Raw genomic sequence first — 16,178 nt, forward strand, 5'->3', positions numbered from 1 at the left:
TGTGAAAGAAGGAAGCACGCTGGCCTCGTGATCCACGAGGATCTTTTATTAGAAACGCACAGGGGTTCAGTCTTGCTGCTTGGTTCTCGAAGCCTCAGCATTGGCCCGGAGCACAGCCCCTGGGGATGGGTAGGGGCGCTGCTGGAAGAGGGGTCCCGCCGCTGTCGTGTCGGCCCCAGTCTTCGCCTCATTCCGCTTGGGGAGTCCTGTTGACCACGTGCCCCTGGTGGTGACAGAAGGTCAGGGGGTGGGAATGTGGGACGTGGTAGGTACCCTCCACCCAGCAAACAACTGACAAGCGGGGGAAGGGGATGGGAAGAAAGGAATGGTCACTGGAGCCGTGAGTCAAGGAAAGAAAAGGGCTTGCGAGGGGGTGTGTCCCTTACCGGGGTGCATCCGAGTATGAGCTGGGGTCCATGGGATCTAACTCATCATCCTTCCGGCTTGCAACTGGAAGGAGGTGGCAGAACAAGGTCTTCAATGGAGGCACAACGAGCCCCTGACCACCGAGCTTCCCCTACCCCAGGAAGATAGGGAGCCCACAGCAGCCATGGCCACAGCACCTTCCACCAGGCCATGCAGATTCAGGCACTTGCCTAAAAGGAAGTGAGGGCTTCCGTATACCATGCGCCCCCGGCCTTACTGCCTCAGCCAGTCCCCGCCCTGCTCAGCTTACCCTTCTTGCTCTTGGGGTAGGGAGCCAGGTCCTCCCGGCGATGGTGGCGCCGATCTTTGCCCTCTTCCCGGTCTACCTTGTCATACCCGCGGTCTCGGTCCCGCTCCCTGTCCCGCTCTCGCTCTCTGTCCACCTTGTCATAGCCACGCTCTCGGTCTCTGTCAGACTTCTCGTGGCCCCGGTCCGACTTCTCGTGGCCCCGGTCCGACTTCTCGTGGCCCCGGTCCGACTTCTCGTGGCCCCGGTCCGACTTCTCGTGGCTCCGGTCCGACTTCTCCTCAGCGTCTGGGGACATAAGAACCTTGACGTGACCTTCCTCATCCCACCCCAGGACCCAGTAGCTTCTGCTTTTGACAGCCTCTCCTGCTTGGGGCTGGGCCTGCCAGTGTCACCTGCCCCTCTGGATCCACTGTCATTTACTGAGCTCTCTCTGAGAACTGTTGGAAGCACTCGAGGCTCCCTCGGACCTGCCCACTCACCTGCATTACTGCTCCTGAGCTTCTTGGAAGATTTGGTCACGACAGAGTTGGGATCATGTGGGGAGAGCCAGGACACGAGGTCTGTGTCCACATTCCAGTAGTAAGGGAGCCCGCTGCTTGGCAGTGAGGAGGGAAGGAGTGTCAGCACAGATATCCTCTCCTGGTCTCAACTCCTGCTCCCCAATCTGCGCCTATATCTGCCCCATGTCAGGACCCCCCCAGGGAGGACCCCCAGATATCTTCCCGTGCCCCTCCATTTACCCCAGTGCCATAGACAGCACAGGCAAGGTGAAGTCAGAAGTTAGCTTCTCCTCTGCCCCAGGTCACCAAGCTCACCAGGAAGGGTCGAAGACCTTATACCAGCTCGGTGGCAGGCCCTCCAGCCGCGTGGCCTCGTAATCCACGGGATCGTCGTCATAGTCCTCAGCAATGATCTCTTCCTCTGGTTCTGCCGGGACGGGGAGGAGGACAGCAGTAAGGCTCGGGGATTCTCATCCTACTGTTCTTGTCTGGAAAGAGGTGCACATTCACACGGACACCCATGTGTGTGCCAAGTCTCACTGGCCGTGGCACATACTGCTCACATTCCAAGTCCAAGCATCTGAACAGTAGACTTAACGTGCACCTAAATCTGTCCTGTTCCTGGGTTCAGGTAAGATATGCTGTTACCCAAATCTATCTAGTGGAAGGCTTTAGATAGGGATTCATCAAAACCTGTATCCATAGTCATTCAGTTCCTGAGTTCGGGGAGTACGTAACAGCACACGCTCCAAATCTATTGGGATAAAGTGAGTTTCAACAGCAAGGGGTTTATCTGAAATAAGTCCAGAAGCTCCCAAGCTTGGCAAAGGTGGGGTTTCAGACTCCTGTATTTTGAGTAACAAGAATTTGGATAGCAAGGAATTGATCCCAACACTGCTCTGAATGCATTCAGTTCCCCAGGCTTGACGCATACAGTTGTCGGTTAATATCAATAGAACAAAAAAGGTGTATATTGTCAGCTCAGTACCTGGCCCTCCCAGTAGGCCCATCACAGATTTCAGCTGTGGATATAACTAACACTGAAATTTATATGTCAGCAACAGCGATCATACTGTAGGCCCCAAAGACTTCAGCTATAATGATCGGTATGTTTTTTTTTAGTTAAAGTGTATTGGGGTGACAATTGTTAGTAAAGTTACATAGATTTCAGGTGTACAAATTCATCGGTATTGTTAATAAGATAAATACCATCAGCACAGGGCCTAGCACCCAATAGGCTTAAATATCAATAATCATTAGTAACATTAACCACAAGATCTCTGCCCAGCACACACTAGGCTTATAATGTCACGTTTCATTAAGGTGGAAATAAGATGTATTTTCCTGGCACACTATAGCCCCAAATAGATGCCAGCTTTTACTATCATTGACAATAAAGTATAAATAGCAGCAGCAGCAGCAAATAGGCCTAAATGATCCATCCTATCATTATTTTATATTGTTAACCATAATGTGTACGCCAAAATACATGCCAGCTATAGATATGGTGAACAATAACATATATCACCAGCATAATACCTGGCACCACAGTAGGTCTGAAAAATGTTATCTATCAGTATGGTAAAGAACACATATCAACATCCTGCCACTGTCCTCAGTGCAGAGAAGACTGTAGTAGGTGACAGCTATCCTTACTATTAGACACTCTGTAATCACTTCATGGATTGATGGATAGATTGAACCTGGCATACAGTAGGCCCAAATAGGTATGTGGGGCCTACTTGTCAATATTAAGGAAGAGATGTCTATCTCCCCCGCGGCCCCTCCCCCCACTCCACTGCTTGGTGCACAGTGGGCCCATGCTGGCTATCAAGTGGCAGTATCAACAACAAAGTGTCTGTCAAGCGTGGCATCTGCTCTTTAGCTCTCTTACCGGGCTCCAGATGTTTGAGAATGCCTCTCTTTGCCAACCGGGTCTGCAGCGCAACGGGCAGCGGCATAGTGAGTAACAAACAGACCTAGGGACGGAAGGACAAGACTAAAACAGCTCAGGTGAAAATTCGAATCTGGATCCTATAACCAAGCGCGTCCCGGCAGCATGCGCTCATCTGGACTCCCACCTCCCCACCTCCATCAGTGGCTGGGCAGAAGAAAGCTGCGCTAAAAAGAGATAGGTAGAAAAATCACCAAAACCCTCACCAACCCTCCTCTCCAGGACCGATGCTCCACAACCCAGTTCCTCGCCCAGGCCCAGATTCCAAGCACTGCCCAAGGAGCCGAAAGCGGCTTCCCTGCGCCCCAGAAATGGGTTCACCCAACATCCCCCAAAGACTGCTGGGTGGGCGGAACCAAAACGCTGGTATGGGGGTGCACAGTGGAGCACCTCCCTCAGCTCCAAAAAATGCACACTCCCGGACATTACCAATACAGTCACGCGGGTAGCAGAAGGCTGTCAGACTGGCCGCCTCACTGTCCTCGCTGCTACGATCACCAGGACGTCACTATTCTCTTCTCCCAAAGAACAGAAACAACTACTCTCTCCCTGAGACTTGAACTAACTGGGAGAGTACGCCGCGGTGAACAGATGACGCAACCCGGGTAGCCAATGAGAGTGCGTCATTGGCCTGACCTACGGCGCAGCAACCCAATCTGGTCTGGGATAGGTGGAAAGCTCGGCTCTGTGTGCGTTTACAGTGTGGGCGTGGCCTAGCCTGGGTTTAGGCAGATTGCACGGGCCGGACGCTGGCGCCATGGAGGAGTACGCTCGGGAGCCCTGGTACGGCGATGGGCACAGGCCTCGGGAGTGTCGCTGCGGCATCACGGCCAGCTGTGGGAGGCGGGCGGGGGAGGCACCGGCCCCAGACCGCCACGGCCCAGAATCGGGAGACGTTTAGTTGTCTCCGTCTCTCCTCCATTTGTTCCCTCCCACTTGGGCTCCGTTAAGACGGACCACAACCGTGTGCCTTGAGAACAACTCCACGTTTCCCGTGTCCGTGTCTCTCAGCGCCTTTGTTAACGAAAATAGACACACTGGTCGAATCCATTTCCGCCGGGGGGGGTGATGAGCTGTTGAGCGGAAATCCCCAGAGCTACCGTGCGTGGTTTTTCCCAGGTCCCTTTAGTGAGGGGGGCGGGGCCTGGATGAGCCTATTGTGAGCAAGGAGGAGGTGCTGGGTCCTCCCCACAGTCTGCTCTTGGTTTTTCCCAGTTGTGCGTGGTTAAAAGAGAGGGAAGCGGGCGGGGCTTGCTTCCACGAGTTCGTTGTCGGAGAAGGGGTGTTCGACCCGTCCTGCTTTAATAATACTAGCTGGTTAACACTTCTGTAGGGATTATTATAAAGTGCCAACTCTGCGTATATCAGTTCATTTCATATTTGATAGTAAAGTGGTTGGCTGATTCCTTGGTTGGCTGCAAAGGGAAGGGGCGGAGAGGGCAAAGACTAATTTTTCCCTTTTTGCACTATTTCCTGCTTAAATGGGGGGGGGCGGAATAATCTGTTCTCTGAAGTGTTACTTCCCATTTGGGTGACTTGGTTTCTCCCAGTTGAAAGAATTCACGTGACATAGCATAGGAGGGCTCACATTAACCCCATCCTCCCCTTCACACTTGCAGCCCATGGCGAATTGTGGATGACTGCGGTGGAGCCTTCACTATGGGTGTCATCGGTGGCGGAGTCTTCCAGGCCATCAAGGGCTTCAGAAATGCCCCTGTCGTGAGTCCTGGCCTTCTCTGGGTGATGTGGGGATCCTGCCCTGCCAGCACAGGGTACTGCTCTGAAAACTGCTGGGAGCTGCCAGTCACATACACATAATCATTCTGGTGCCTGCTCACTTACTATGTGCCTGACCTGGCTCCCGGATCTGGGGTTTTGGGGAACTGCAAACATGGCCACTATCCCTCACCCCTCAACTGGAGCACCTCTGAAAATGCTGTGCTGTAAAAACAGTCATCACTGTCAACATAAGAACGTCCAAAGCCGTAGAAAAAAATGTATAAGAGTTTATTTGAGCCCAACAGAGAATAAGTCTGGAAGTAAGATCTCAACAAACAGAAGAATGCTTCCCAGAATGACAGTTTGCAATTTCATACATTTGGAATTAGTGGGGAACATAAAGATGACATGAATGTGGGACAAAGCAAGGCAAGGAAATCTCTATGATTGGATTACAGGATAGTTAACAAGATTATTCTCTTGTGGGTGGTTACACTTCTTCAGGGGTCTGAAAAAGAGACATCTCAAAGGTGTGTTACCCTAGATAAACAACGGACAGCGCTTGCTTAATGCAGAGATAACCTTTTACTAGGGAAGCTATAGCCCTGATCAGTCAGATCACCCAGTGAGGTTATGTTCCATTAGATTTATTTCAGAGCTCCCTTTCCATCCATATCACCAAATCGTATATGTGTGTGTAAAGCTAGACGAATTTTATCTACAGGCAGATTCTGGGTCAGAAACCTGGATAGAGGGAAGTAACAGTTTAACTGGCAGGAGGACAGCCTTAAAGTTAAGAAAATGCTTTTAATTTAACATAATCAGTTCTGTCTCTTTCTCTGACACCCCCTCCTGGGAGAGCTCAGCAAGTGTCATACTTTGAATGCCATCCGTTTGCTAGGGTCTCTGCAATTTATGTATCTGGCCCTGTCCCTCCCCTCAACTCCTACAACTCTTTTCCTGGATCTTTGCCCAAGTTTCTCTCATCCTCAAGGTCTCAGCACAAATGACCCCTCATTAAAGAGGTCTTTCCTTACCCCTCAGCTGCTATCATATCTCTTCATCCTATTTCCTCTTGGGTATGTATTGCTGTCTGAAGTTGTCTTGTTTATCTGCACCCTTTCTCAGGATCTGTCTCTCCCACTGTAACGGGAACTCTGAGAGGGCAGGGGCCAGGTCTCCTTTGTTCTGCTGTATGCCTGCATGCAGCATGGTACCTGGCCCGTAGGTGCTCAGTCATCGATGGATGGAAACTCAGCCCAGCTCTGAGAACACCTAGGTTGGGGTACTAACCAGCCCCCTAGTTCTTGGCCACTGCTCTACATGTCTACCTCTGATACTCCTAACAGGACTCCCACCCCCTTTCCTCCTCAAAACTAAAAGCCCTGTCTGCCAGTGGCCTCACCCCTCCTCTGACACCCTTCCTCCTCACGTTCCCTAGGGAATTCAGCACCGATTGAGAGGTAGTGTCAACGCTGTGAGGATCCGAGCCCCCCAGATTGGAGGTGAGAAGCTTGGGGAGACAGGAGATGTGATGGCAAAGTTGGCAGTGGTCGCTCCTTTGGGTCTAGACCACAAGTTGGGGGTCCAGGTTTGAGCCGCAACTCTGCCTGGAACTTCCTGGGGGCGTAATGTTTCCCAACAATTTGATATGGCTGAGTTCTGGAGTTTTAAGTTTAGACTCGGGCTCTTCCCTGATGTATGACCTTGGGCTCTAATCTCTTCGAACCTCACTGTAACAGGGGAATGACGATAGCGGTAACCACCCCAGTCATTTTGTAATGTACGTAATTTACGTAGCACTTACTGAGTGCCAGTTGCTCTGCTAAGCACTTTAATAATAGTAACTAATTTAAAATTTCAGAAGTCAAATAACAAGCAGTGCCTAGGTCAGGTCCTGGCACACAGTAAGTAAGGCCTCAGTAAACATTTTAACGAATATCATATTGTTCACTGGCTTTCCTAACCTGTTACCTTCTTGCTGGAACCAAGATCAGAACTCCAACTCTGTGTGGTGGTTATGAAGATCAAAGTTAAAAGCCACATGGAAGGTAAAATGTGCTTATAAACACTTGTCACCTCCCTATGAAGGAGAAGAGACAGCTTGACGAGGAGCTACCATAGGGACAGATGTGGGAAGTATCCCCTAGGAGTTCGCTCTCTCCCTTTGCATCCGGGTTTTCTCTCTTTTTTTTCTTTTTTTTTTTTTTTTGCCAAAGCCTTCAGGCCTTGGGAGTCCCCAGTCTCTGAGCTGTGGATTCTTGGGATTTCCCTAGGACACTAATTAGGCCTCTGTCCCCCTGTAGGTAGCTTTGCGGTGTGGGGGGGCCTGTTCTCCACCATCGACTGCGGCCTGGTGCGGCTGCGGGGCAAGGAAGATCCCTGGAACTCTATCACCAGTGGAGCATTGACCGGGGCTGTGCTGGCTGCCCGCAGTGAGTACCCCCGGCCCCGGCCCCAGCCCCCTCCACCCTGTTCTGCCGGCCCTCACCTCTCCCCCTGCCTCCTCACTCCTCCAGGTGGCCCACTGGCCATGGTGGGCTCAGCAATGATGGGGGGCATCCTGTTGGCGCTCATTGAGGGTGTCGGCATCCTCCTCACTCGCTACACCGCCCAGCAGTTCCGCAACGGTGAGTACCTGGCGACGCTGGTCAGGGAGAAGTGGGAAATGCTCTGCCTAGCTCCCTCTGCTCACCTGTACCTGATTCTTTCCTTTCCAGCACCCCCGTTCCTGGAGGACCCCAGCCAGCTGCCCCCTAAGGAGAGTACCCAGGCCCCAGGCTACCCCAGCTATCAGCAGTACCACTGAGGAAGTGACCGCCTGTCGCCACCATGGGAGCACCTCCTAGGTTCCCTCCCCGATGATCTACCTCGAAGGGAGGGCTGGCTCCCAGTTGGCCCTGGGACCCCCCCGGAGAGGGCCTCTCTTCTCTCTCTGCTCCCTTGTCCCAGGGTGGGCGTGGGGCACCCCAGCTGCCCTGATGGACGGGTCCCCTTCTCTCAGGGCACCCCAACCCCACATTCATATGTAACAAGCTCTCACCCCAGCCCCTTCCTTTGGCCCCCTGATGAGTATTTAAAGCCAGTTTTGAAATGCCTATGGATGTACTCCTTGAGCCAGCTATGGGAGCCTCTCCTTAAGACAAGGGGCAGAGCCCTCGTCAGGGACTCAGAAGTCCTAGGATTTGGAGTCGCACAGAGAGTGGGCTCTAGTAAATGTGGGATGAATGAGCAGGAAAGGGAATGAATCAGGATGAGAATAGGCACATGAATAAGTGTCTGAGGGCCAAGTGAGGCATCATAAGCAGACAGAGGTACAGGCTTGGGAAAGAAATGACGGAACACAAGGATTGCTGGGGTGCACAGGGTGGTTCTGCATGTTGCACCCCTGATTCCTCCCCCCAAAGCCCCCATTGTCAACGCTAGGAAATCTGACCTCAGAATGCACTCTGTCATTCTGGACACTGGTCACTACTGGCATGAAGATAACCCTCCTCCATGTGGCCTCCCCATGGACCTGGGATGAAAGTAGGGGTCAGGGAGACCAGGCTTCTTTGAAGAAGGTGCCCTGCATCAGTCTCCTGCACCACAGAGATACTTCTCCTCTGTGATGTTCAGTGTTGTATTTTTTTAAGGGCAACCACTAAATAACCAGAAATGAGTTTTCATTCTGGGGTGGGGGAGTTACAGGAAAGAGATTTTTGTGGATGGACATCGGCCTCAAATGCTATCTCTTCCATGTGAACCCCTGCATGTATGGGGCAAACATTGTCTCCACTGGGTGCAAGTGCTCCAGTGCAAATGGCCTCATGGGAAACAAAAACTGTCCCTTTTGTGCAAGCCATGCCATAGAGGTGGAAATGCCCTCTCTCACACAAAGTCGCTTTCTGGGGGTGCAAATGCTGAGTCCCAGGGACTCCCAAGACTTCAGCGGGATCTGGTGGTCCTCAGAGGTAGCAGAACAGCAACACTGCCTGCTTGACTGACCCAATGCCAGATGGAGCCCAACGACCTGAGTGAAGGCCCTGGGAAGGGCAGGATGGGGGTAGCGGACGCCGTGCACACAGCCCTCAATGCCTTAGCAGGACTCCAGCCTCAAACTCGGCTCCACACCCAGGCCTGTCCCAGGGTATCCCGGGCTGCAACCCTTGTGTTTCTGGGCCACTTCCTTTGGTCTAGCCCCTTCTGTACATCTAAGGCCCACCCTTCCTCACCTCCAGGCCCCATCACTACCACCCCCCGCCGAATTTCCAGATTCCACCCTGCTCCTGTCAAACACCATTCCATTTAGCTCCAAGTCTCCCTTCCTGTCTTTCAGACCTGCCCACTAAGACTTCTGCAGGCCCTACCTCCCTTATAGCGTACAGACCCAGGTTCCTCTGAGGCCCATAGGCCCTCCCTTATCTCCCCGCCCCCCTCTAAATGGGCTCCACCTGCACAGGTCCCTTAGCTCTGCAGCCTCACCTCCCTCAGTAGCCATTAGTCCTCTTTGCGTCTTCAGACACTGCCCTTTCCTAGGTTCAGGCCCCACCCCTTCAGGTACCTCCAAACCCCAGGCGTTCTGCACCTCTCCTGTCCCTGCAACTCGGTTCAGCATCCTAAGTCTGGAAGACGATCGAACCCGCGAGACCATGAAGCGATTCATGGTGATGTGCAGGTCCTTACGTTCTAACTTTTAAGGCCTCTAGCTGCGGCGGGGCGAGGGGAGGAGGGCGCGGCCAGCACTGGGTTTAGAACCCGAGGCTCTGGGCTTCCGGTGAGAGGTGTCGGGCAATGGGGTAAGGCTCCGTGTTGAGCCTGGTGTCTGCGGGGTCACCCGGCTGCTAGTGGTGGCTGGGGCGTCGGGCGTGGTTCAGGTCTCCCGAGCTGGAGCTTGGTCCTCCGGCCCCGCCCCCTGACCGAAAGGCGGGCCCTATTCTCTTCCCAAAAGAAGAGGATGCGGGCTCAGACCCGGGGTGGTTTCCTGGGGCAGGGATTGCGGAGACCGGGAGAAGGCAGGAGTGAGGCAGAAACGGAAATGAAGAGAGAAATGGGAACTGAGAGACATGTACAGAGGGAGACAGAGATACTAATGGAGACGTAGAAAGAGACAAACAGGATAAATGAAGAGACACAGAGGCAAGGAGACAGGGCAGAGACAGAAACAAGACGCTGTGTAAGGGTCAGAAATACAGGTAGGGATGCGAGAAGAATTGCGTCAGATGGAGGCAGACGCAGGAGATAAGGCGAGAGGGCAGTGTAGTTGTGGGCTGGACGGGCTGCACTGCCTGAGGGCCGTCAGGCCAGGCCTCCTCAGGCTGCCTGCCCACTTACGCACCAGCTGAGAGGCCTCAGGCAAAGACATGCCGACCTGCGACCTTGCGTCCTCTCTCACTCTCACTCTCATCTCTAATTCCATCTGCTTCCAACAAGGATTTCAACTGCTCTCAGTTTCTCCCTTCCTGTCTTCTTCCCTGCTTCTGCCTGGCCTTAGACTCCTCAGTCTGTCTTGAGCTCAGTCCTTCTCCTCTTCTCTCCTTTGATCTCCGCGGCTGGTGGCTCTCCCTGAGGCCTCTGACTTTACCATACACCTGTCCACATGGCGAGAAGTGGGCAATTTTGGTGGATGAGGAGGGTTACAGAGGTGGACAGAATTAGGGTAGAACAGGGACTCCAGCCCGGACAGTGGGGTGAGGGAATAACCCTATCCATTTCCTCAGACAGAGACCCTAAGAGGATGAGAGAAAAGGGGAAATCAAACACAGGCAGAGAGAAAGACAGACATGTCGGAAAGAAAGAAGTCAGAGTTTACAATGACATCAAAGGAGAGGCAGAGATGCAGAGAGAGATACTAAGGAAGAGAAAGCAATACTAACAAAGAAGGAAAAAGAGAATGAAAGCGGGGAGATAGAGATGGAGATGGGGAGAGTCAGAGAGGCAGATAGCAAAAGAAAAAAACCGGGAAAAGAAAGTCAGAACGAGACAGAGACATGAGAGAGTCGAGCAGAGACAGGGAGAGAGAAAGTAAGAGATAAGAGAGTTGGGTGCATACACCTTACCCTGAGTCAGAAGGTTGCTGATATGAGTGTTTTTATGTCCTCTGTTCTCTTAGTAGCAGTTGGAGACTGAGCAGGACAGCTCTGACATCCCCACGCCTACCACCCCAGGTCATCGAGGTGGGTGGGAGGGCCGCCTCCCCTGGACATACACGTTTAGAGATCCGTTCTCTGATGTTGGGTACTGGGAACCATCTCAAGGAGCAAATTTAGGGCCAACCTCCAGAGCTGACCAATGGGGGCCATCTCTGGGGAATCTAAAGGGTCATCAGGTTCCTGCAAGCAGGTGGAAGAGGGAGGATGTGCCAATGATCACTTCTGAGGTGACAGAGAAACCTTCCTTTTGTTACCCTCATTATATGGGAGTGCCAAAAAATGTATACACGTGGACACTTTGGTCAACGTTGCTCAAGCAGTAGTTCGCTGTCATCAGAAATGTCTGGACGCTGATGGTAACCACTTTGAGCACCTCTTGTAATTGCAGAAGTCAAACGTGACTTGTGTTCATCTTTTGTTATCAGTATATATCGAGTATTACAACTTTAATACAGTTTTCCTTTCTTAAAATGTGTACTTTTTGGGGGCACCCTCTGTATATATGAGGAAACCAAAAGCACAAAGAGGTAAAGCAACTTGTCCACGGTTATAGTGCCTGAAAGTGACAAAGCTTGGCTTTATATCCTTATGTATAGTGCTTAGAGTTGCAGAGATGTCATGTGCAACATAATTTCATGATTACAGGTATCATTGGAAAGTTTTCACAGGCTGTAGCCACAATTTCTGAGATTCCTTTGTTCAAGTAATCATTTCAAGGACGGATGTATCATAATGGAGATCAAGTTGGCAGTGATCCTGGGTATTCACACTGAGCTCTGGGTTTGTACAGGAAATCAAGACCACGTTTCTCACTTAAATACGTCACCAAATCAGATGATGTGAACTATCTTTTTGGGGGAGAGGGAATATTGGGGAACTGTGTTTTTCCAGGACCCATCAGGTCCATATCAAGTCATTGATTTTCAATTTAGCTGTGGAGGCCGCAGCTCAGCTCCAAGTCAAGACATTGTTTTCAATCTAGTTATAGAGGGTGCAGCTCACTGGCCCATGTGGGACTCGAACCGGCTACCTTGGTGTTAGGAGCACCATGCTCTAACCATTGAGCAAACTGCCCCCCCATGAACTATCTTTATGATTCAGAATGGAAGCTCTTCCTCCACAGTCCACAGAGAGGGGGCATCTCCTTTCTTCATTAGATTCCTTTAGTTAATTATGAAGGCAATTACAAGGCTGAGCTCTGAAATTTTATTTAGTAAGCATTAGAAAGAAAAAAATAATTAGGTTATGGAGCTAAATTTTTATTGCAAAATATGAAATATAGGGGCCAAAGAGGATTTCTTGTTTTAAATTCAGTGAAATAATGAACATGCTTTCCTTCTACAAAAGGAAATCTCGGGCCAGCCTGGTGTCTCAGGTGGTTGGAGCTCCATACTCCTATCCCTGGTTTGATTCCCACATGAGCCGGTGAGCTGCGCCCTCTACAGCTAAGATTGTGAACAACAGCTCTCCCTGGAGCTGGGCTGCTGTGAGTACCCCGAGGTTGGCGTGAGCTGCTGTGGGCTACTGTGTGCTGCCCTGAGCGGCCGGTGGCCAGCAGCCATCGGGAGCGGCCGGGAGCGAATGAGAGCTGCCGGTGAGCTGCTGTGAGCGGCCCATGGACGACTGGCGACCGACTGCCTCGGCCGGAGGGAAATGCAAGGCTCCTAACACCCTCATGGGCCAGGGAGCTGTGTCCTACACAACCAGACTGAGAAACAGCGCTTATACCAGAGTGTGTGTGTGGGGGGGGGGGGGAGGTGGAAGTAGAGGGAGAAGAGGAAATCTCAATTCCTTTAGGACACCACTGAACGCCATTTCCTTAATAATTTCAGTCCACACAGGCTCTCTGCACACCCATTTTCCCCAGGCTGGAGTCTGACTTCTGGGGACTTAGACAAGACATGGGGAGAACGGGCTGTCCTTGGAGGTCATTTCTTCACACAGGCGTCTTCTGAGATGTGCCAGGTCCTGTGTGGTCCTCAGGTGTTGACCCATGCCTTATTGTCCTGCTTTATCCCTCAAGTTGGCTATGTTACCTCCAGGTCTGACTCTCTTTCTTGGTTAAATCTGTGCCCTCCAGGGCAATAGGAACTATTGCTTGCTCTCCCCAGCCATAATGGGAGCTTGAGGGTTTTATGAGGCCCATCTTCCTAGACCATCATAAAGACATGTCTATCCCAAAAGACATAGCCTCAAAACACATATAATTGACAAATGATGAATAACTGCAGTGTATATATATATATATATATATATATATATATATATATATATACTCTTTATATATGTGTGTGTGTGTGTGTGTGTGTAGGAACTCATATATATATATATATATATATATATATATATATATATAAAGAGTTCCTACAAAACAATAAGAAAAAGACAAGCAACCCAAAACAATAAGAGCAAAGGATAAGGAAAATGCTTTTTACAAAATAGGAAACCCAAATGGCCAATAATATATGAAAATATGTTTATGGTAAGTCAGGGAGCTGTGTATTAAGATAACAAAATACCATTTCATATCAATCAGATGGGCAAATTTTTAAAAATCTGATAATACCAAGTGTTGTTAAGGAATTCTAGAAACAAACTGGCTCGTTCACAGCTTATGGAAGTGTAATGGGGACAACAATCATTTTGTAGAACTGTTTGGCAGTATCTACTAAAGCTGTATATATGTACATTTATCACCCAATGATGCCATCTCTAGCTATGTACCTAACAGAAATGTGTACAAATATTAACCAAAAACATGTACAGCAATGTTTATAGCAGTTTTATTCATAATAGTCCCAAATTGAAAACTACTGAAATGCACATCCACCAAAGAATGGACCAATAAGTTGTGGTGTAATCACATGATGAAATACTATAGAGCAACGTGTTGGAGATAGGTCTCCACAGATTTCTCATGTTCCTGCATGGTCCAGGCCTTCTGAGCAAAAGGCATGTTTGAAAAGCAATTTTGGAAATTAGAGATAGTGTATCCCTCTAGAGAGATTTAGAGATAATAAACCTAGAAATGGTCCTCCCACCCCACAACCAGGAGATTGTTTACATTCCAGAGTAAGTAGCAATCGTCTGTGGAAGGGAGGACAGCCAGATGTGTCAGCATCTTCATAAAAGCTCAGCCTCCTAATTTCAGGTTTCTCTCCTGTAGTGCAACCCACTGCCTGTGAGAGAAATATCGGCCTCATGCCAAATGGGGCATGAGGAACCAATGCAAGGTATTGCTCTGGCTGCTGCTGTTGTTTGCTATGAGGAATAATAAATGGTCTGTTTTTCTGACACACGGGTTTTGTGTCTTGTGTGTGTGTGTGTGTGTGTGTGTGTAAAACTGCAGCAGGCTAACTTCTTAGCTTGTGCATAGGGTAAAACCTCAGGTCCTGACTTAACACCATTGAAAATGAACAACTATAATTCCATGTGCATGAATTTCCCACTGTAAGAATGCATACTATATGATTGTCTTTATACAAAGTTTAGAAGTCAGGCTAAAGGAAACCATGCTGTTATAAGTCAGGGTGGTGGTTACCCTGGGGGGATCGGGGCAGTGACTGGAAGGCACAAGGCAGGCACACAAGGTCACGTATTGGTCACATATTGGTCATGTTCTGTTTCTTGAGCTGGTTGCTGGTTACATGGGTAGTCAGTTTGCAAACATTTATCAGATTGTACCCTTCTGACGTGCACTTTTCTGTATGTAATTCATACCTCACTAAGGACTTCAATATGAATTAGAGCCACGGTATCAACATGGATAATCCCCAAATCTACAATGCTGAGACAGAAGAAAGTTGAGGACTGCTATGTAGAGTATGATGTTTGTTTTAAACAAGTTTTTTAAAAACATGCAAACAACACATGCAGTTTATGGATTCCTAATTACATAATAAAATCATAAAAACATGCAAGGGAATGATGGATAATAAATTCAGAATTTCAGTTATGTCAGAAGAAGGAAGGAGTATAGAATCTGGTAGGTTCCAGCTGGAGCTGAAACACTTTGTTTCTTAAAGAAGAAACTTGAGGCAAATGACAAAATGTGAGATCTGTTGGGAGAAGAGTTCCCAGGTGTTCATTATATTATAATCTTCTACAGATTATTGTGCGTTTGAAATATTTCATAATTTAGGAGAATAAAAAGAATCCTGCTGGTGTTAAGTTGAGTTTATATATTAATTTGGGGACACATTTATCCAATGTTGCTTCTTCATGCCTGGAACATCATATGTCTCCCCATTTATTCAGGTCACTTTTTCTTTTCTTCTGTAAAAATGTATAGAGCTTGTATTTTTCTTGCTCAACGTATTCACAGTAAGCTGATGAATTTTGTTACCATGATGAACAATATACTTTTCTATTATGTTTTCTAATTTTAAGTGTCTATAAAGGAAGACTATTCAATTTCTCATTAGATCTTATTTCGAGTCACCTTGCTTGCTTCTCTTATTAGATCTAAAAGTTTTTCATAGGATTCTCTTGAGATTTCTAAATAAATAATGTCAATGGGCTTCAGCCAAAGGCCACCAGAAACACAGCAGTAGTTGAACAAAGTTGGATTTATTAGCTCATTACAAGGAGGGAGAAAGCACATCATGGAGAACCCTGGGACAGCTCAGTAAGAGGGGGTCAGAAAAACAGGACAGAATGTTAAGTTTGTGTTAGATGATCTCACGGAGGGTTAAAGAAGCAGAACTTTGCTCTGGATCTGACTGCTGTCAGAAAGCAGGGGTAATTCTATGATGGGGTATCGCAGTCATTTATATCTCTAGAAGGAAGAAGGAATGAAGCAGTAAGTCGTAAGGAAGCAGCAATCAGTCATGTTAGACAGGACAGAGCGATGTTTGGTCATTTTATGGTTTGGACAATGTTCATGATTTTGTCTATGCCCAGACTTGACAGGGTGGTCTGGGTTTCGTCTTGATCCATCGAAGTCACAGAGTGGCCTTGTCTGACATTGGTTTTTTGTGGAATTGTTCATGTTCAACTGGAAGTGCCAAGCCAGCCCCTTGTAACACCAAGGTCATAGCAGCAGGCCAGCTCCTGGACGTCAGGGACTGCATTTCTCTTGCTTGGTATCCCTTTTGTCCAAGGTCAGTGTTGAGATGATCCTGCAGAGGCGGATGGATCCCCCACATGCAACATTTAGTTCAGATCTTAAGCTTGATGATGCCACACAGCCAGCCAAG

The 16,178-nt window shown here is 49.2% G+C and overlaps 2 protein-coding genes across 7 annotated transcripts; one reads left to right on the top strand and one right to left on the bottom strand.

The window, feature by feature from the left end:
* Positions 1-31: 31 nt before the first annotated feature.
* Positions 32-3,719, bottom strand: PQBP1 (polyglutamine binding protein 1). 6 transcript variants are annotated; one of them, XM_081043977.1, is made up of 7 exons: positions 3,560-3,719; positions 3,071-3,155; positions 1,492-1,603; positions 1,156-1,268; positions 677-961; positions 387-450; positions 32-223 (listed from the first exon to the last, which is right to left on the bottom strand). In XM_081043977.1, exons 2-7 carry the CDS (start codon positions 3,135-3,137, stop codon positions 67-69), a joined length of 798 nt encoding a protein of 265 aa, XP_080900103.1. In that variant the 5' UTR covers positions 3,138-3,155; positions 3,560-3,719; the 3' UTR covers positions 32-66. The 6 variants fall into 6 exon arrangements, with proteins under 6 accessions (XP_080900103.1, XP_080900100.1, XP_080900101.1 ...); XM_081043974.1 differs by having other exon boundaries at positions 1,156-1,271; positions 3,560-3,697; XM_081043975.1 differs by lacking the exon at positions 3,560-3,719 and adding an exon at positions 3,337-3,474.
* Positions 3,720-3,821: 102 nt separating this feature from the next.
* Positions 3,822-8,560, top strand: TIMM17B (translocase of inner mitochondrial membrane 17B). Its single transcript, XM_081043978.1, has 6 exons — positions 3,822-3,913; positions 4,750-4,849; positions 6,291-6,354; positions 7,156-7,284; positions 7,369-7,479; positions 7,570-8,560. The coding sequence occupies exons 1-6, from the start codon at positions 3,888-3,890 to the stop codon at positions 7,656-7,658; spliced, it is 519 nt and encodes a 172-aa protein (XP_080900104.1). The 5' UTR covers positions 3,822-3,887; the 3' UTR covers positions 7,659-8,560.
* The last annotated feature ends 7,618 nt before the right edge of the window (positions 8,561-16,178 follow it).

This window comes from Rhinolophus hipposideros (genome assembly GCF_964194185.1).
Source record: "Rhinolophus hipposideros genome assembly, chromosome: X".
Lineage (NCBI taxonomy): Eukaryota > Metazoa > Chordata > Mammalia > Chiroptera > Rhinolophidae > Rhinolophus > Rhinolophus hipposideros.